At 32.9% G+C, this 20,571-nt stretch overlaps 1 protein-coding gene and 1 pseudogene across 2 annotated transcripts; both read left to right on the forward strand.

The window, feature by feature from the left end:
• Nucleotides 1-6,278: 6,278 nt before the first annotated feature.
• On the forward strand, nucleotides 6,279-18,482 carry LOC146899158 (putative LRR receptor-like serine/threonine-protein kinase At1g53430). Of its 2 annotated transcripts, XM_085732462.1 has the most exons (24): nucleotides 6,279-6,514; nucleotides 11,378-11,555; nucleotides 11,937-12,008; nucleotides 12,281-12,349; nucleotides 12,544-12,615; nucleotides 12,714-12,785; nucleotides 12,863-12,934; nucleotides 13,025-13,096; nucleotides 13,212-13,283; nucleotides 13,819-13,890; nucleotides 13,978-14,049; nucleotides 14,132-14,203; nucleotides 14,293-14,358; nucleotides 14,448-14,507; nucleotides 14,593-14,637; nucleotides 14,720-14,766; nucleotides 14,910-15,280; nucleotides 15,384-15,579; nucleotides 15,663-15,800; nucleotides 16,144-16,256; nucleotides 16,644-16,854; nucleotides 16,981-17,218; nucleotides 17,376-17,526; nucleotides 17,739-18,482. In XM_085732462.1, the coding sequence occupies exons 19-24, from the start codon at nucleotides 15,737-15,739 to the stop codon at nucleotides 18,132-18,134; spliced, it is 1,173 nt and encodes a 390-aa protein (XP_085588588.1). In that variant the 5' UTR covers nucleotides 6,279-6,514; nucleotides 11,378-11,555; nucleotides 11,937-12,008; nucleotides 12,281-12,349; nucleotides 12,544-12,615; nucleotides 12,714-12,785; nucleotides 12,863-12,934; nucleotides 13,025-13,096; nucleotides 13,212-13,283; nucleotides 13,819-13,890; nucleotides 13,978-14,049; nucleotides 14,132-14,203; nucleotides 14,293-14,358; nucleotides 14,448-14,507; nucleotides 14,593-14,637; nucleotides 14,720-14,766; nucleotides 14,910-15,280; nucleotides 15,384-15,579; nucleotides 15,663-15,736; the 3' UTR covers nucleotides 18,135-18,482. The 2 variants fall into 2 exon arrangements, with proteins under 2 accessions (XP_085588588.1, XP_085588589.1); XM_085732463.1 differs by lacking the exons at nucleotides 16,144-16,256; nucleotides 16,644-16,854; nucleotides 16,981-17,218; nucleotides 17,376-17,526; nucleotides 17,739-18,482.
• Nucleotides 7,939-8,814, forward strand: LOC146899159 (uncharacterized; annotated as a pseudogene).
• Nucleotides 18,483-20,571: the final 2,089 nt, after the last annotated feature.

Genomic DNA, 20,571 nt, shown 5'->3' on the forward strand with positions numbered 1-20,571 from the left:
GTTATGGTGACTGAAATTAGAAGTGTTGCTGCATGATTGCTATAATGATGTTTTATGATATTTATATTGATGTAATTAATTCTTTATGTGAATGTTAACACATTCAAGCGTCGTTAATTGTTGTATGTTGCTGCTGTTTTCTGTTGTCGACTGTTAGTGTCTTGAGGTTGCATGAGTCGGTCTATGTTGTTGGGATTTAAGAAGTTGTCCATGATTATGAGTCGTATGAGTTGTACACGTCGTTGTCTAAGTTGTTGGAAGTTGAGTTCATTGCATGCTCATTAAAGTTGGGGGCTTTAGGCCCGGCAGCCTTTGTGCTCATTAAAGTTGGGGGCTTTAGGCCCGGCAGCCTTTGTGCTCATTAAAGTTGGGGGCTTTAGGCCCGACAGCCTTTGTGCTCACACGTTGAAGAGCCTATTATGCTCATTTTGTTGCTGATTGGTACCACATGCATTTGCATATCAAGAAGTTCATGATGTTTAAGTTGTCAAGCTGTTGTCGAGTTGATAGAGTTGCATGGTCAAGGATGAGTTGTGTCGTCAAGTTAAGTGTTAAGTTGACTATGATTTGTGATGAAAATTAGTAATGGTATTTGATGATTGTATTTGTTATGTAATGAAAAATATGCTAATTGTTAATTGTTGATTTTGTTATTAATGTTTAAGTTGTTAAATGCATTTTATTGGATTATATGCTTAATGTATTGATTATGAAATCTCACCCCTTCTGCGTATATGTTGCCTCGACCGTGGGTAATGTGCAGGTAATAAAGATTAGAGGCGTTCATGATTGGACTCTCAGTTGGTGTCTAGGTGCTCTGATACGTAACGGGATGGGGGCTGCTTTTACTTCTATTCCTTACGTGTCTCTTTTATGAACTAATTTATGAGATTTTTCAATAAGGCCTGCGTGCCAAGACTTTTAAATGTTGAACTATTTTCCGCTGCAATAGTTTAAGATTTTTTTTATGATGTTGAATTTGAAGGATAATTATTATTATTATCCATTTTATGATTTAAATGAAGTATGTGACATTCCGTTGTGATCAAAATACTCTGATTTTAAATGAAATTTTTATGTTGGGAAAACGAGGTGTTACAACTATCAGCCTCAAAAGTAGTACAATTTGTCATCTTCTAACCAATGCAGAAACAAACAATGAAATTCAAGAACAAAGAGAATGTAACTGGTAATTCTATTGAAAGCGAAGAAATTTCAAATGAGTACTCAATGACATTATCCATTTGAGGCAAGAACTCAATGTTTCTTATTAAACTTCTCAAGGACACTAATTTCATATGATGTCACTTCTTCAACAACGACTCTCTCATTCTCCCCTATATAATGATCTAAGCAGTTGAAGAAAAATAACAAGACTTCTATCGTTTTACAAGTGCTCTTACTCTGTCAAATTATATAGCGCACAAACGCTTAGAAAAATTATTACACACTTTCAATCTTAGAATTTCTTAAGTATTATGAAGTCACTTGCACTTTAGCTTTCTTACACCTCTGATTGTATATCAAGTGTAAACACAATGAGAAATGATAAGTGGACACAAAAAAACAAACACATAAAAGACACCATACTGAAACACGAGTATAACACGAGTGGCAATTTTGATATTTTCATTAAAGTACAGGGGCAAGATTGGCTTTTCACATCTCAGTTGTTGTTCCTCCCTGTACCACTAACAACAACATCACGCCTTTTCACGTCCCATTTCTCACTTCTCTCCTTGAAGACGACGGTCGCTGGAAAACAACACAGGTCACCGGAAAACCTCAAGTGATGGTGGAGACGACGTCGATGTTGGCATTTGGTCGTCAAAGAGGAGTTGCAAAGAGATAAAGAGAGCCGAGTTGCAGAGAGAGGGAAAGGAATCTCACAGGCGACGAGAGAGATCTTACCGACGAGTTGGAGAGAGAGAGAGAACTCATGAAACAAGCACCAGAGAAATAACGACAGAGATGACGCCGGTGTCGGGTGGTTGGTTGCCGGCGGTGATAGAGAGAAGGGTTGTCATCGGCGGCGGTGATAGAGTGAAGTCATGTGGGAGAGAAAGAAGGAAAGGGAAGAAAGAGAGAGAACCGGAGCAAGAACGACAGAGATGACGCCAGTGTCGGGTGGTTGGTTGCCGACGGTAATAGAGAGAAGGGTTGTCATCGACGGCGGTGATAGAGTGAAGTCATGTGAGAGAGAAAGAAAGAAAGGGAAGAAAGAGAAAGAAAAAAGGAAAAGAAAAAAGAAAAAGAAAAAGAGCATATACGGTAGTATCTAAAACGTGTCTATTATTGTGTCCATTTATCATATCTCAAACACAAACTTATTTATTTGTTAAACTCTTATTGTAGAAGTCTTTTACTTGTGTGTTTGAACAATGTAAGTCTCTTACTTGTGTGTTTGAGCAAATTATAATATTGTGAGATTATAGCGAAGAATCCCTTAGAAGTGCAAGGGGATTAAACTAACCTCAATTTGTGAGGGGAACTAGAATAATTGCTTGTATCGACTCTCTCTCTCTCTCTCTCTCTCTCTCTCTCTCTCTCTCTCTCTCTGTGTGTGTGTGTTTAATCTGATTTCGTTTTATAACTCTGTTTCAGACTTTGATAAGAACGCTAATTCTAACAAAGGAAAATTCTATGGTGAAGTTCTTAGAATGACTTTTTTGGTGAAGTCGTTAGAATGACCAATCAGAATGCCTTTGTGTATTTAATGCATGTCACATCAAATTATATTGTGTATTGTACATTTACTCATACGGTGTACCACTATTTTTTTTATTTATTGCAATTGTGTCATCGATTAAATTAAAATTAAACATTTTTGTTATTTTTTTTTATTCTTAAAACTTATGCATCTAAATTGGATACAAGTACACCAAAAAAAAAAAAAAAAAAAATTGGATACGACCAATTCATTCCATCTTCCCCATCACACAAATTCCTCGATAGCTTCATCAAAATTTCAGATTTCTTCCTCCCTTTCTCTCCAAAATTCCTTAGTAAAACTTATGCATCAAAACATCAAAATTAAATTGTAAAATTAAAACTAAATCTGAAAAACTTGTTCATCTTCATCTTCTTTAGGGTTCGCTTATCATACCGATTCCAGACTTTGTTGAGCTTGTGGAAACACTTATAAAACACAGTACGAGCATATGGACAATACAATGACAGATTAATTGTTCCTAATTTTGTCGTGATATTGTGTAACTACAGAGGGTTGGTTTGTATGTGTTTCTCATATAAGCGATTATTTTAAAATTGATGTCGTGCCAAAATTGTGTGATGTGTGGGTGCAGCCTTGCATCCTGTTGATTACAAATCTACAATTTTGCGTTTCGATTTTGATTGGGTTTTGAATGATTTTTGTCAGTGATGAATATGTTTTCGATTTTGGGATGAAGATGAAGAAAAATGAATAATTTGCGGATGAAGAAGAAATAACGAACAAAATGAACAGATGAATAACAAAAAATGATTTTATTTTAAATTAAATAAGTTAATAAATCAAAAGTAATATATTTTATACAAGGACTTATTTATAATAAAGTAAAATTTAGTCTTACAGTGGTCCATCACAAAGACACTAGCTAACATGACATCAAGAACTATGCTATACAAAATGACTTTTTCAAAAAAGTCATTTTCTTGACTACACCATAGACGAATTTTTTTTTTTCCGACCCTGTTTGCCAAAAAAATTCCAAAGTTGACCCCCTATTGAAAAAAAATACAGAAATGACCCACTTTCAATTTTGGGGGTTTTTTTTTTGTCGTTTTCTTCAGTCCCGCCGTTTCAATTGGCGGGAATGAGCCGTCATCCTGACAAACGTCGCGTCGTGACTGGCCAGGCTGCTGCAGGTTTTTTTTTATTATTTTTTTTTTGGTACCGCCATTTGAAATGGCGGGAATGAATATATTATTTTTTTTTTCGTTATTTTATTTTTTTGGCCATTGTTTGTTTAATAAAAACAGAAAATAATAATAATAAAAATTATTTTTTGGCAAGAAATAATAATAATAATAAATAAAAACATAAATAATAATAATAATAAATAAAAACATATTAATTTATTTGAACACATAATACATAACGTTATTAACTATCGGTTATTTATACTTGGACAATTTCTCCTAATATGACCGGTATGCCGACACAACCCACACTGTCTCGGTGTCGGAGTCTTCTCTACCACCTCCTCGTCCATTTCAGTCCTTATGCGGGTACTATTGGGTCGACCTTTCTTTAGTCTTCGCATGCAGTACACATGAGTTGAACCAGACATGCGAAAGGAGGGATTATAAACACTCATTTTTTATATTTTTTTTAAAATCGGTACAATAATTGAACAAAATTGTATAGGGACTAAACTGTAAATAATTTTATTATTATCGAATTTTTTTAAAATCTAACTACGTACCTATAAAATCTTTTTAATTTTAAATATATTTTAACCAAAATAATTATTTATATTCTTAAGAATAACTCTTTAAAACAGTATAATTCAATTTAATTACAATAAACATCTTCTCCAATCTGTTGCTACTTTATACTCCCTCCGTCCCGTTTTATCAAAGCCAGTTTGGTTTTTCACACAGATTAAGAAAAATATATAAATAAAGGGGAAAATGAAATATATTGTATCGGGAATGATGAAAGTAGTATTAATTAGAGTTATATTGTATTGGGAATGATGAAAGTTGTATTGAAAATTGAAATGACTTAGTTATTTTGGAACACTTTTTTTTAGAAAATGGGTCAGATATTCCGGGACGGAAGGAGTAATAGAAGAAAGGTCGACCCAATAGTACCCGCATAAGGACTGAAATGGACGAGGAGGTGGTAGAGAAGACTCCGACACCGAGACAGTGTGGGTTGTGTCGGCATACCGGTCATATTAGGAGAAATTGTCCAAGTATAAATAACCGATAGTTAATAACGTTATGTATTATGTGTTCAAATAAATTAATATGTTTTTATTTATTATTATTATTATTTATGTTTTTATTTATTATTATTATTATTTCTTGCCAAAAAATAATTTTTATTATTATTATTTTCTGTTTTTATTAAACAAACAATGGCCAAAAAAATAAAAAAACGAAAAAAAAATAATATATTCATTCCCGCCATTTCAAATGGCGGTACCAAAAAAAATAATAAAAAAAAACCCTGCAGCAGCCTGGCCTGTCACGACGCGACGTTTGTCAGGATGACGGCTCATTCCCGCCAATTGAAACGGCGGGACTGAAGAAAACGACAAAAAAAAAAACCCCAAAAATTGAAAGTGGGTCATTTCTGTATTTTTTTTCAATAGGGGGTCAACTTTGGAATTTTTTTGGCAAACAGGGTCGGAAAAAAAAAAATTTCAAGCCCCCCTCTACAAAATATGCATAAAAGTGATTCTAGGTCAAGAATGACTCAAAAATGTTTTCACGTAAATATTTTAAGTGTAATTATTAAAATTTTGATATGATAAAAACTTTTACCTTCAAAAAAAATAGGGTTAAATATGTTTTTGGTCCCTATAAATATACCAACTTTTCGTTTTAGTCCCTCTAAAATTTTCCTTCAACTTTTAGTCCCTATAAAATTTTGAATCACTACTTTTGGTCCCTATTTTAAAGTAAAATCATATGTAGAATTCATATTTTTGAAAAAAATTTTGCAGAAAAATTCATAATATTATAAGAATCTCTCCCAAAAAAATTTAGAATTTTTTAACAAAACATGAATTTAATATGAATTTTTATATTTTTTATGGTTAAAAATTCATATTAAATTTATGTTTTGTTAAAAAATTCTAATTTTTTTTGGGAAAGATTTTTACAATATTCTTCACATTTCTGCATAATTTCATTAAAAAATACAAAAATTAACTTTAAAATAGGGACCAAAAGTAGTGATTGAAAATTTTATAGGGACTAAAAGTTGAAGGAAAATTTTAGAGGGACTAAAACGAAAAGTTGGTATATTTATAGGGACCAAAAACATATTTAACCCAAAAAAATATGATAAAAACTTTTATCAACGAGTATCTAGGCGCGGATATACAGTAGCTCTTTGAAACACAAAGATCAACTTACGGGTATATATGTCTTTCATATTCTCGTTTTATTGTTTCCACATGTCGTACAATTATTTTCCTTTCTTCATCCAGACCACTTTCCTTTCATTAATTAAAGTTTTATTATTTTTATCACTCAAACTCCCCTTTTTATATTATAAATAAAAAGCTTCACTCTTTTTTCCATTAACAAAATACAACCAATAACACAATTAATCCTAGTATCCAACCAATAACACAATTAATCCTAGTATCCTACTTTAGCACACCAAATCTTGTTTTCTTCGTTTCGGTACTGTGTTGTGTCTCAAAGCCAAATATATGGTCTACGATGTCAAGTTCCAAATTGGTGAATTATATTATCTTGTGTTCATTTCTGGCTTTGAATTGCTTTCTTCAAGAGTTTGGATCCAACGCTCAACTCATACCACAAGATGAAGGTACACTTAATTTCACGCTTTCTTTTTTTATTATGATGATCAATGCTTTGTTTAATTCATTGTTAACACTTTCAAAAGGAAACCGCCTTTGAGCATTTAATTTAACCACCCTTCTAACCGTTTCCACTTCTATACCCTATAAACCATAGAAATTAAGAAATCTAACATTGAAATAATATTGATAATCTTATACAATATATGTTTTGCATCATTGTCTCTTGCTTTCTTTGGATTTACAATAGTTAAGGGTGTTGTTACTGTTGGTTGGCTCTGTTTCTATTTCTACAATTTAGTTTATGAACTTTCAATATTTTTTATTTTTTTACGAGATTTCCAATACTTTTTTGCTAACTTGTTTTTTTACTATTTTCTTTCTGTACATTTGAGTTTTTGCTTTAAGTTGTTAAGTATTCCCTCGTTTCCATTTATGATACTAAACAGAACTTTGTTTTTAAAAAAGAATTAAGAAAGGAGAACTTTTATCCACACTTGTAATATAATACTAGTGTCACAAGTGTAGCGGGAATTTCACATTACATTTCCATACCATAATGTGACATGTTGTGACAATCTTATATTAAAATAAAATAAAAAAGTATTGTCAAAGAGAGAAAAGAAAACCAAAAAACCATGTGTTATATTGTGGTTGGTCAATGTCATATGACATTTTCGCCGCAGTGTCACACAAGGGGAATCGGGCATTTAGCATGGGAAAGTGACAAACTTCCTCACCATGGTCAACTTAGTTTTAACCACTAGAGCTCTAATAAAAAGAAGGTGAACCGGACCCTGGCTGTGTTTTTATTTTCTGAAATTATTTTACTTTGGGACTTCTCATTATTGTCACTTTGAAGTATGCTTGTGATGAAAAATATCAAGTTGGTAACCAAGTAATATGATGACTTATGATAAGCTTATTATTGTCGTCATCCCATGTGAGATGGTCTCCAAGCATAACTTCTACACTTATTTAGTTATTTACTCATTTCACTTTGGACCAGCCCTGTGTGTTTATTATTTAGTATATATAAAAATAATTAGTCAAATCGAGGCATGGGCAAGTGATGTGATATTATGATAATTTTGTAGAAAATGGGACCATTTAGTTACTTAATCAAGATTGAATTGAATCATTAACAAGATACAGTAGTGTATAATTATTGAAAGTTGAAAATAATGTTTCATAAATGATGGCTAATTGGGAGAATTTTCTTTATTAATTAATTAACGCGTACAAGTCAAACTGGAGAGTGCATGGCAATGTCAAATCTGCCGTGAATTCTTTATGGGATTTAACCGTTTGTATTATCATCATCTCCGTTGAAATTAAGATGGTACGCTTAGGTGGCAAATTGAAAAAGTAGATTCATTTGTATTTATTGACAAAAACAACTTGAAAATGGACACTTCAAACCTGTTACCAGGTTTGAAGGTAACGTTTAGCATGGGAAAGTGAAGAATTTTCCCATGATGGGAAAGTTTCCCTTTTCCAGGACAGGTGACAGTTGCAAACCGGCTGGGGAGAGAGAAGAAAAAAACTGAAAATTGATTTTTAATGTTTTTTGTTTCTTCCAGTGGCACCCCCCATTTACTTTGTTCTCACTCACATCATTTGTTTCTTTCCAAAACTCTAGTGAGAGGAAACAGAACGCAGAAGAAACAACCAGAAGATGAAGCTGAACAAATCCTACGCTCCCGGCACAAGACGAAATCCTCTTAAACCTCTCGCTTAATTCCCACCTATCTCGTCCTTCACCTTCTTCATCAACCATTCCCAATCCCAATCCCAATCCTAACCCTAATCCCGATCCCGAATTCGATCTCGATCTCTATCTGGAAAGTGGATTTCAAGCACTCAAAACAAATCCAAACCTCAACAACGGTTGGATATCAACGTTAGTTTCGATGCTCTCAAAACCAAATCGAATCCTGCCGGCTATACTGTCTCTGCATCGAAACTGAATTTGGGTATGAAAGTGAAGAGGAAGAGGATGAAGAGGTTCAGATTCGGAAAATGATTGAATGGGCTAAAGATGTTGTACGTATCCTTCTCCTCCGTCGCCGACTGTATCTGATGTTGAAGATGATGACGACGACCCTAGCTCTCCCGATGAAGATGATCACCGCCGCAAACCAGTCAAAAAATAATTTATTTTTTTAATTTTCAGTTATATCATTATTTACTGTAGATGTTTTGGTTGATTTTTTTTACTTGCTACTGGGTTTTTATGTGTATCAGTATCTCTTTTACTGATGATTTGCTACTGGGTTTTTATGTGTATCAGTATCTCTTTTACTGATGATTTATTCACAAAAAAAAAATCATTCTTTTTTTAGTAAATACAGTAACAAAATAAAGTGAAGAATTTTCTTTTCACATAGAGTAAGAAACCATGTACAAAATTAAATGTTTTATTCACAATTAATTTCTCTTAACTAATTTTATATTTTTTTAAGGAATATTATATTTTCTTGTTGATCGAATTCCCAAAAGAAAATATTTACTGCAAAAAAATTTTAAAAAACGATAAGCATGCTATTTAAAAATAGTACATATTTTTTTAAAAAAATAAAATAAACACTGCACACAATTATTTTATATCACACAAAATAGTCCACATCAATTAATTTTATGTCACAAATAATTTTATGTCACAAAATAGTGCACATAAATTTATTTTATGTCACACAAAATGGTCAACATAAATGCATTTTACATTTGTCAAAAAAAAATCATTTTACGTCACGAAAAATGGTCCAAATAAATTTATTTTATGACACACAAAATAGTCCACATAAATTTATTTTATTGATATTAGTTATCATTTTTATCTAATTTTAACAGCTGATTAATTGCTTATTCCTTTTCTAATTCAAATTAACATGGTAGGATTAAAATCAGATGAAACACTTAGAAACAACAAAGTCGAAAAAAATCTGCAAAGGCCCATGATTTAATAAAAAAAAACCAATATACCAAGCAAATGAAAAAATGTTATTTAATCATTTAGTGGGGTCCACGTTTTTGTATGGCTATACTCTACAAAAAGTAACAGCAAGTACCAGGTAATTGATCCAAGCCATCCAAATAAAATACTATTATATCTATGGTTCTAAAGCACACTTTCCCATCATGGGAAAAAAGAATCCATTCCCATGCTAAACGTTACCCGGTTGAAGCTACTTTGAGGTCTTATCTGCACGACATCACATTATATTCTTATTCTCTCTTTTTCTTTCTCTCTATTGTTTTGATCCAATGAGAAGAGAGAAAATGAAAATTGTTATCAAAATTATCATAAATGGTTGTATATATATCACTACTCTAAATTTAAATCCGATCTTAAATTTAGTTAAACCTAATAAAGTTTGCATCCAATAAAAACAAGACAATACCATGATAAAACCGGATTAATCTCAAGATAAATCATCAATACATAACTTTTTCTTAAAAAAGAATTAATCAACAAACATTTCTAATCATATGACAATTTCAATATTAATTTCATTAGCAAAATTGAATTTTACATTCAAAATTTCAATAGCAAAATTGGATCTTACTATCACAGAAGGAGATAACTAAACGAGTGCTTAGTATCAAGTATGAAATGATATTTATGAAAAGTTGTTTTTTTTAATGAAAAGATTTGTTAGCCTGTGCATTATTGTATTGGTTAAGCTATCTAAAAATGATTAAAAAAATTAAGGAAAAAATGATAATTTTTATCAAAAACAACTATTATTTATTATAAAATTGTATATTTAATATAAAAGTGTACAAGTTCTAAGATAAAGTTACTAAAAAAATTCTAAGATAAACTTACTATTTTTTTTTATTTCTTATAGTATTCAAATTTTTTTCCATAATAGAAAAGCCCTTAATTTTATTTTTTTTTGAAGAAGCTAAATTAGCCCACCTAAATTGACTCCATAATAGAAAAGCCCTTAATTAATCGAACCTGAGACCTCGAGGAGGAGCACACTCCCAGGTCCCAAGCCAATACCACTATGCCAACCCAAATGTGTTTATATTTACAATAATATTAAAATTAAATTTCAACGAAAAATATTATGGACCACACCTTTTTACTCTATCTATTTTCCTCTCCTTTTCATCACATTTTTTTTTTTGGGTACATTCATCACGTTTTTTTATCTCTATCTTCTTTTATCTTGCCCACCACCAATGACTTTGACCGACCGAAAGTAAATACAAGGATAGCAACATAAAGAAATGGACAGAATAGATTAGAGAGAATAGAAATGGAGTGTAAAGTTAAAATTAGAATTCAATAACCATGTATCGACTGTTACAAAAATAGTTGTTGCTAGAGTAAAAAAGTTATACTTGTACGATCCCTTATATTTTATGATTATGCTGTGTCATATAATTTTTAATCGGCTAAATTTTGTTGAAACATTTGGTCCATAGCATATCTTTAAAAATAAAAAAATAAATAATTTGGTCGATAGCATAAAAAGTGACACTAAAATAAATAGCAGTGTCCATTACTATAGTAAATGTATGATATAAATGCACATATTTTTAGAATATGTGACATTAATTGTGTATTTATACATCAAAACTATAGTAATAGATATTACTATTTATTTTAAGAAATGTAGAGATGTTGGAATGTGTCTCTTTTTAGATGGTATTTTGAGTGTTGATAAAGTTGGTGCTTGAGCCGGCTTAATTGTTTGCTTTGTGTTTCTGGAAATTGGAGTGGAGTGTTATTCTACCTTTTTCTGTCTCGGGGGATATCAATATTCTCCTTAAACAATGTCTTTAGGACATTTATTAGCAAGACTTAAAATGCATGTAGTGGTATAACTAGAGCAATTGATATTTGTGTGTTGCAGTGAAATCTCTACAAGCAATATCGGATAAACTAAAGAACGTGAATTGGAAAGTCACAGAACGTTCCTGCATTGACGATGGAGGCTTTAATAATGACAATATTGTAGATGATGACATAGTGAGGACAGTCACATGCGATTGCACTTTCCAAAATAACACCATTTGCCATATTACTAGCATGTACGTTACGTTCTTTCTTTTCTTTCTATATTTTTAACTGTTTCAATTATGTGTTCAAGTGGGTAATGAGTTTTAAGTTAAGGTCGGATCGTTCGGGATCTGCGAGTACGTTAGTTTGATCCTTGACAAAAACAATGTTTACTCATACTTTACTTGTCTCTCGGGACTTGGAAGAACTCTAAATTACCAAGACCCTTTTTGTCGGAAACCAGAGGGATACGACAGAAAAAAAAAATCAATTAAAACCATTACTTATACTTATAGCTCAAAGTTTCTTAACATTTAACATTGTCTCTAGTTAACTGAATTCATCTAAAGCTTATATTTGTAATTTTATTGATTAGTTTTTATGGGACATTAATACAAGTTTGGCTATGACAGCATGCTAAAAGGTCAAAATATAGCTGGAGTTATGCCTAGTGAATTTGGAAATCTTACTCAGTTGAAAGTACTGTAAGTGGTTGTATATTCTGTTTCCTCCGTCTTCGCTTTTGTGCGTTCATAAAATTTTCTGTCTTTTTATGTTACAATCCGAATGAACTTTCATAAGTAATTTCATAAGTGGCACTCTTTAGTTTCTATTGCTAAATCGAGTGTGAACAAAAAAATTGTGATAGCAATATTCCATAAGTAATTTTTTTTAAGGGATACTTAAAAAATGATTAACTTCATAAAATGAAATAAAATCTGCAAAAGAGTGATTGAAGCTTATATTCTGTTTGCAGTGATCTCACTCGCAACTATCTCAATGGCACAATTCCGACGAGTTTTGCTAGCATTTCGCTAGTTGTTTTGTAAGTCAGCATTACCTTTTTTCTCTAAGTATTGTGTAATTTTTTATGCATGAGTCATGCAATTCATTTTTGTTAATGGTTAACCAGCTGAATTGTTTTATATTAAAAATTTCTTAACTTGGAAACTTTCTTTGAGAGTAAGAAGCATTTCTAACTTTGCCTAAGTGGCTTCCATTACTTTTATTGTGATTCAGGTCGCTTTTGGGAAACCGATTAAGCGGTCCAATTCCCACAGAAATTGGTGATATGGCTAGCTTGGAGGAACTGTAAGTGTTGGAGAAGATTAATTTCGATGTTATGTTAAAAAATGTTATATATGGAAGGTTTAATACTTAACTGACAATGTTGTTTTGCATGTTCATAGGGTCTTAGAAAGTAATCAACTAGGAGGACCGCTTCCTCCTAGTCTTGGAAATTTGATCAATTTGAAGAGACTGTAAGACTGTTTCTTTCTTCTACTCATTATCATTTTGTTATAAAGGACCAATTTTAATATTTTAAATGAATTTGCAGGCTCCTTTCTTCGAATAACTTTACTGGGATAATACCAGATTCATTTAGCAAACTAAACAATCTCACTGATTTGTGAGTGATATCGACTGATACAAATGCTTTTTATACATTTGTATATATGTCTCTATTGAATTCTGAAATCAGTGTTTGCATTTTCTGCAGTAGGATAGATGGAAGCAATTTATCTGGACAGATACCTAGTTTTATTGGGAACTGGACCAAACTTGAGAGATTGTTAGTATACACTTAAATATATCAGTGAATTTTTTCTTGTTGGAGGGGGGAAAAAAATTTATATCATGCTTGACATCTTTTCTAGTTTCTGACAGAAATTTTATGATTTTTATAGGAATATGCAGGGTACATCTATGGATGGTCCAATTCCTCCCACCATATCTGAGTTGGAACTTTTGACTGAGTTGTGAGTGCTTTGCACCTTTTCAAAATATGATTTAATTCATGCATACCGTTAATGTAAAGACTTTTCAAATTGTCAATCAATCGTAATCGTCAAAACATTAAAACAAAAAAAAAATGGAAGCCTAGTCATGCGGATCAATCCTACTACCGTCCACTAGAGGTGGACCCAATTGAAGTCAGAGTAAAATCTATGGACTGAACGAACACGGGAATTGTTTGCATTTGGAGGAATCGAACCTGAGACCATGAGAGGATCATATTCTAAGGTCAAAAACCTACAACACCAGGTCAAACCATGGTGGGGGTTGATCATTAAAATATTTGATTTTAATCGTAACAAATTTAAAGTCACACATATGGTCGTGATTTGTGGACAGCGAAAACTTCTTATACAGACAATGTATCGAAAGTAAACTCTTCTGAAGATTCCTAAATTTTTGTATTTAATATGCATATATTGTACAATTGTTGTGGAATAAAATCTTTCAAAAGTGGAACATTTCCTTCTCACGGATGAAATTTTTTCTCTGTATCAGGAGAATAAGTGATTTGAATGGACCAACCATGACATTTCCTAATCTGAAGGGTTTGAAAAACTTGCAACTACTGTGAGTTGAGTCATTTTCAGATATTTTTTGAAGAACTATATGATTCATTTCGTTTCGTTAATGTAATGTTACACTTCTGTGATTCAGGGAGTTGAGAAATTGCTTAATCACAGGTCCTATTCCTGATTACATTGGTGAAATGACAGACTTAATTACTTTGTGAGTCAAATTGAAGTATATGGTATGTGTAATGATTCATAAGACTATTAACTAACATTATAGTAAATCTACTTTCATGCAGAGATCTAAGCTTCAATATGTTGACTGGTTCAATCCCAAATTCAATTCAAGGATTGAAAAGGCTAGATTACATGTAAGTGAACATTCGACTTATTGACCAAAGGCTATCTGGAAAATATGCTGCTTTTTCTTTATTGATTTAACTTTTTTGTATGGATGCAGGTTTCTGACTGATAATTCTTTGAATGGACCGATTCAAGACTGGATACTGAACTTCAAAATTAACATGTTAGCATTTTTCATTTACCATGCTTTCTCCGATTGCATAATTTAAACCTGTCACTAGGATTTTAGTCTAACTATATGGTCTCTTTCAGAGATTTATCTGACAACAATTTTACAAAGTCTTCTGCAACTAGCTGCCAGCAGTTGAATCTGTAAGGTTCTCTTTGTTTAGCAATATATACACATTTCATTGGTGTCAAAGCTAGTTTTTGCTAATAACTTCCTGTTTCTAAAAAGGAACTTGGCTTCGAGCCATTCGTCTTCAGCGGTCACTTCACCTTCGTAAGTTTTTTGCTTATTTTTCACGTGGCTTGTCACCATTGAATTCGATAATCCATTGAAACTAACTGCATTCATCTTGTAGAACGTTTTGTTTGAAGAGGAACCTTCCTTGTGCAAGAAAACCCCTGTGTGAGTGTTGCGCATATTTAGTAAATTGATTGTACATGACCCATAATCCATAAAATAGAACAAGTTAAAGTTAATCAAATGAAAATGTATGATGATAGTTTTTTTGTACTGAATTTTGATTAGATTTTTCCCTGTCTTTTCAGATAATTCATTGTTCATAAATTGCGGAGGACCTCAAGGGGATTATGATGGAAATAACTATTTCGGTGATCTGCAGAGAGATGGAATTTCAAATTTTGTTCTTAGAAATGAAGGGCAATGGGCTTATAGCAGTACAGGAGTGTATATGGGAAATGTCCAAGCAGATTATACTGCATTAAATACATTACCTTTGAATATTAATGGCCCAGAATACTATGAAACCGCGCGGCTTGCCCCTCTGTCACTTAAATACTATGGCCTCTGTATGCAGAAGGGAAATTATAAAGTGAAACTCCATTTTGCTGAGATAATGTTTTCTGATGACCAGACTTTTCAAAGTCTTGGAAAGCGCATATTTGATGTTTCAATTCAAGTGAGTGAGTACTTAAACAAAATATCTCTTTACATTACTTCGATTTGAAGAAAGCAGGTGTCCTAAATTGAAGTTATGAACTTAAAATGCTACATCTTCACAGGGTTTTAAATATTTGAAAGATTTTAACATTATGGAAGAAGCTGGTGGAGTTGGAAAGGGCATGGTTAAGGAATTTAATGTCGAAGTGAATGACACCACCTTGGAAATTCACTTATACTGAGCAGGGAAAGGAACCACTGCCATTCCTGACAGAGGTGTTTATGGACCTCTTATATCTGCTATCACAGTAACACCTAGTAAGTTTTTTTTTTTTTTTTATCATTTTTAATTCAACTATCATGCTATGTCATATTCTATAAGCATCGCAACTTTGTTGTAGACTTTAAAAATCACTCAGAAGGGCTGTCTGCTGGAGTTATCGTTGGAATTGTGGCTGCATCATGTGTGCTGCTCATGCTTATATTGGTTACCCTTTGGAAAATGGGTATCCTTGGTGAAAAAGATACAAGAGACCAAGGTAAGATTCTAGTTCAACAGAACATGAGTTTAATTTACAATATATATATATATATATATATATATATATATATATATATATATATATATATATATGGTATAAACATGTTTTTTATGCATCCATATTCTTTGGAGGCATAAAATTACTGTATGGATACAGAATGAGGACAAATTTAAAAGAAAATGCTGATTTGGAATCAATATTAAGGCAACAAAACTTTTTTCTCCTATAAAGTTGTAGGATTCGCTATATTTTCCTTTTTAAATTGCCTCTCCTTATTCTCTTACTTACCAATTTTTAAAAATCTGAATGGTGACTTACTTGTAAATCTTCCATGTTGTAGAGCTTTTTGATCTGAAAACAGGTTATTTCAGCTTAAGACAAATTAAAGCAGCAACTAATAACTTTGATCCTTCGAATAAGATTGGTGAAGGGGGATTTGGGCCAGTATACAAGGTAATTACGGATAGAACATACCACTTATCCCGCATAACTTCTATCTATTTTAAGAAAAGTCTTCTGCTAATAACACATGCAAGAACTTTATACCTCTATTATCCGCCCTTTTTTTCCACATCCATGCAAATTAATGCATGGATGTGTTGTCAAATGGTGATGTCATTGCTGTTAAGCAGCTCTCCATACAGAATTTTGTTAATGGTCGAACCTTTGGTGACAAAAACCATAGGTAACTTGTTTAGCAAGTAATGTCTTACTATAGTTCATTTGATTAGTCTAACTGTGATAAAACAGCACTTCATATAGTCTAATAGTTTTAACTATGATTTAAAATTTTACTAACTTGTATATAAAGCTGTTAGTCTAATGTCTTAATTAATGCAGGGTGTGTTGTCAGATGGTGATGTCATTGCTGTTAAGCAGCTCTCCTCGAAATCAAACCAAGGGAATCGCGAATTTGTTAACGAAATCGGAATGATATCTGCTTTGCAGCATCCAAATCTTGTTAAGCTCTATGGCTGTTGTATTGAAGGAAAGCAGTTGCTGCTGATATATGAATACATGGAGAACAATTGTCTTGGCCGTGCACTTTTTGGTGAATGCCTTGTTAACAATATTACCTTGTTGAGTTGTTGTTGTGTGTGTGAGTGTCAGCGTGTTTCTTTTTAAAAATCATGATATAACTGAAAAATCTATTTCGTTCCCCCCTTATTTCAAATAGGACATGAAGGACAGAAGCTGGACTTGGACTGGCCTACAAGAATGAAGATCTGTCTTGGTATAGCAAAGGGGTTAGCTTATCTTCATGAGGAATCGACATTGAAAATAGTACACAGGGATATTAAGGCAACTAATGTATTACTTGACAAGGATCTTAATGCCAAGATCTCTGACTTTGGTTTAGCTAAGCTTAATGAAGAAGGGAATACCCATATCAGTACACGAATAGCTGGAACAATGTTAGTACTTGCCACAACTATTTAGCTTGAGCCCAAGTCTTCGTTCAAAATTAGTTGATGTTTTGTTATTAGCATTAACCGCCAAGACTTTGTTCATTATCGCTTAAAGTTATACAGCATCTTTTGTAACCACTCATGTTTCACTGCTTCTTAATAGTGGCTACATGGCTCCAGAATATGCCATGCGGGGATACTTGACTGATAAAGCAGATGTATATAGCTTTGGAGTTGTAGCTTTAGAGATTGTTAGCGGAAAAAGCAACACAAATTTCCAGCCAATGGAGGAGTTTGTATATCTTCTGGATTGGGTATGTATGAACTTCCTTTTTGATTTGTATGGACAGAGATTATAGATTCTCTCTATTTTCAAAATGAATTGAGACCTTCATTACTATAATATTTTGTCACAAATTCTAGAAATATGTGTCTTTATACATACTATGGAGATCGTCGCCAAACTTATTCTCTTTCTGGTTTGGTTAATTTTCTACTCTCTTAATTTGTGCATGTGTCGTTGAAGGCCTATGATCTCCAAGATCAAGGAAACCTCCTGGAGTTGGTGGATCCAAGTCTTGGTTCAAGGTACTCGAAAAAGGAAGCCATGAGAATGCTGAACTTGGCATTGTTATGCACCAACACATCTCCTGGTCCTAGACCATCCATGTCATTGGTAGTAAGCATGCTTGAAGGAAAAACTCCAATCCAAGCGCCAGTAATCAACCGCGGTGAGAGCGGCCAACACGCAAGATTTAAAACCTCCAGATTGCAGTCACAAGAAAGCCAACCTCTTGATTCTTCTACATTCTCACATGAAAGCATAGAGCAAAGACAAGGATCAGCAAATGTGCCATGGGTTCACTCCTCCATATCTCTTCTAAGTGAAGATGATTTTTCTTCAAGCAGTAAAACTCCTTGAATTTCACATGGTGTTCAGAGCACGCTAAATTTGAAGTTGTTTTAAGAAGGTGATAGATATATAGTGTATAAACTGCATATTTACAGCATATCAAGAAGATAAGCAAGAATAGAAGTTTAGTTCTCCATCAGGCTTACAAATGCATAGCACATTTACATGTATTTGCTGCTAAATTGTATGATTAAAAGGCATTTCTCGTGTGTTTTTCTTATCAAGATTATATTGATTTTTCAGTTTTGAATCTCCAGCTGGCTTGCATTTAAGTATTGAATATGATCAAAAGATTGATAACGAAATACAAGTTTAGTATGAACAGCTTTCTCAATGATTTATATTATTCTCAACAAACCTTTATATTAGAATATAGAAGTTAATATTGAGTTAGTTATTTAAGAGTTTGTTAGTAGGTAGTTAGTTTGTTAGTTCCTTACAAACTCTATATATAGAGCAAACCTTGTACTCATTCATTACTCATCTTTTCATCAAATCATTCAATATGAATAATAAGGATTTTTCCTTTGTATCAAATTCTCAAGTCTACTTCCCCTATGAACTTCACCTTCAACTCTTTAATCACATGGTTATTAAGACTTTTCAATCTCTCTCTCTCTCTCTCTCTCTCTCTCTCTCTCTCTCTCTCTCTCTCTCTCTCTCTCTCTCTCTCTCTCTCTCTCTCTCTCTCTCTCTCTCTTTAATTTATGAAAATCGATATTTGGACCAAGGATGGGAGACCACACGCACCGTCCACTATCACAGGGCCTAATTGAAGTCAAAACAAAGTTCTGTATGGACTAGACCAACACAAGAATTGTTGGCATTTGGAGGGTTCGAACATGAGACCTAAAAAAAAGTACACTCCCAAGTCCCAAGCCTTCACCACTCAGCTAACCTTTAGGGTTTCCTTTTGAATTTCTCTTGATGAAGCAAAAATATATGCTATAATATTACAGTATCTTAAAGGTTTCGGACATAATTTATCATGTAAAAATTAAATTTGTGCTTACCCCAACATTTTTAAAAGCCCACCTCATAATAGCCATGATTTTATGTTTGTAAAATAGGTATCCGCCGCGCACAACGGTAAAGACTAATCTCTCAAGTGAGTTAGGACCACAACGCGCAAAACAACATGCATAGCCATAAGTTGTAAAGAAGTATGAGAATCTAATGACCAAATTTCTCTATTTTGTAAAATTATGAAAACTTGATATTCTTTCAAGAAGGGTTATTTGACGCTCTGACTTGGGTCACCCAAGTTTCACATGACGGAGTACATAAAGGTCTTAATCTTTGATCCAACTTGATTACTGGTTGAAAATAATGTTGGAAAAGGTGAAGGTTTTAGTGAAAACTTTATAAGAAATTGAGGAGGGTATAATAGTTTAGAGACGAACAATCTCTATTGCATGCGAGGATACTTTCATTTCTTCCCCTCTCTAAGAGAGAGAGAGAGTTCTAGATACATTTTATGATAATGTTCTATACACTTCAAAAGAGAGTTTTGCACACTTCTCTCAACTAGTTAGATTTAATGTTATTTCTCTACACTATCAATTTAGTTCTACACCTCTTTAGAACTTTCTTTGGACTACACTACTTATTACCTAATTTGGCCTAACACTTTATTAGTCCAATGAACCATATCAAGTTTATTATCCAACCCCACCCCCCCCCCCCCCCCCAAAAGAAAAAAAAATACTTGAGAGCCGCCATGTCCTTTTTCTCTCTTTCACATTGCATCCCAATGGTTGCTTGATGTACCCTTATTCTTCGAGGAATCCATCCAAAAAGGCACACTTCACATCTATCTGATGAATTTTTAGCTTGTGTTGAAATGCTAAATAAATTATGATCTTTACGATATCCAAACAAGCGACTCGGGATAAAGACCTTATCACAATAAACCTTTTTTCGTAGTCTTTTACAACTAGTCTTGCATTGTGTCCTTCAATTTTTCCTTTGACATTATTTTTTGTCTTGTACATCTATTTGCCATTGATAGACTTACGATCTTTTGGAATTAAGACGTGGTCCCACACATTAAACTTCTTAATAGTTTGAACTTGTTCGTCTGTTAGATGTTCCCGTCTCTTATCTTGCACAACTTCTTCAATATTCACTGGTTTATAACTTGCAGAAGGACATAATAGTGTGGGACTATCCATTCCTTCAATTTCCATTGAAGAAACCCTTTCAGGTGTTGTTACTCGTCTCCAAATGACATAAGTTATATACCAATAGAAAATCACATTCTTGTGAGTCAAAATTCTGTCGAACTGTTTCTAAATTGTTTCTTCTTTTCTCTAGTGCATAAGTGTAGTTAAGAAAACTTTATTCTGTAAACTATCGTTGATCGATTTTTCTTATGTGATTGTGCAATTCTTGTCAATGATTCCAAAGTATCATGAAGAGAATTTCTAAGTATACTTATTTGCAT

This window comes from Medicago sativa, chromosome 8 (assembly GCF_051527215.1).
Source record: "Medicago sativa cultivar Bolivia chromosome 8, Bolivia_mono, whole genome shotgun sequence".
In the NCBI taxonomy this organism is placed as follows: Eukaryota; Viridiplantae; Streptophyta; class Magnoliopsida; order Fabales; family Fabaceae; genus Medicago; species Medicago sativa.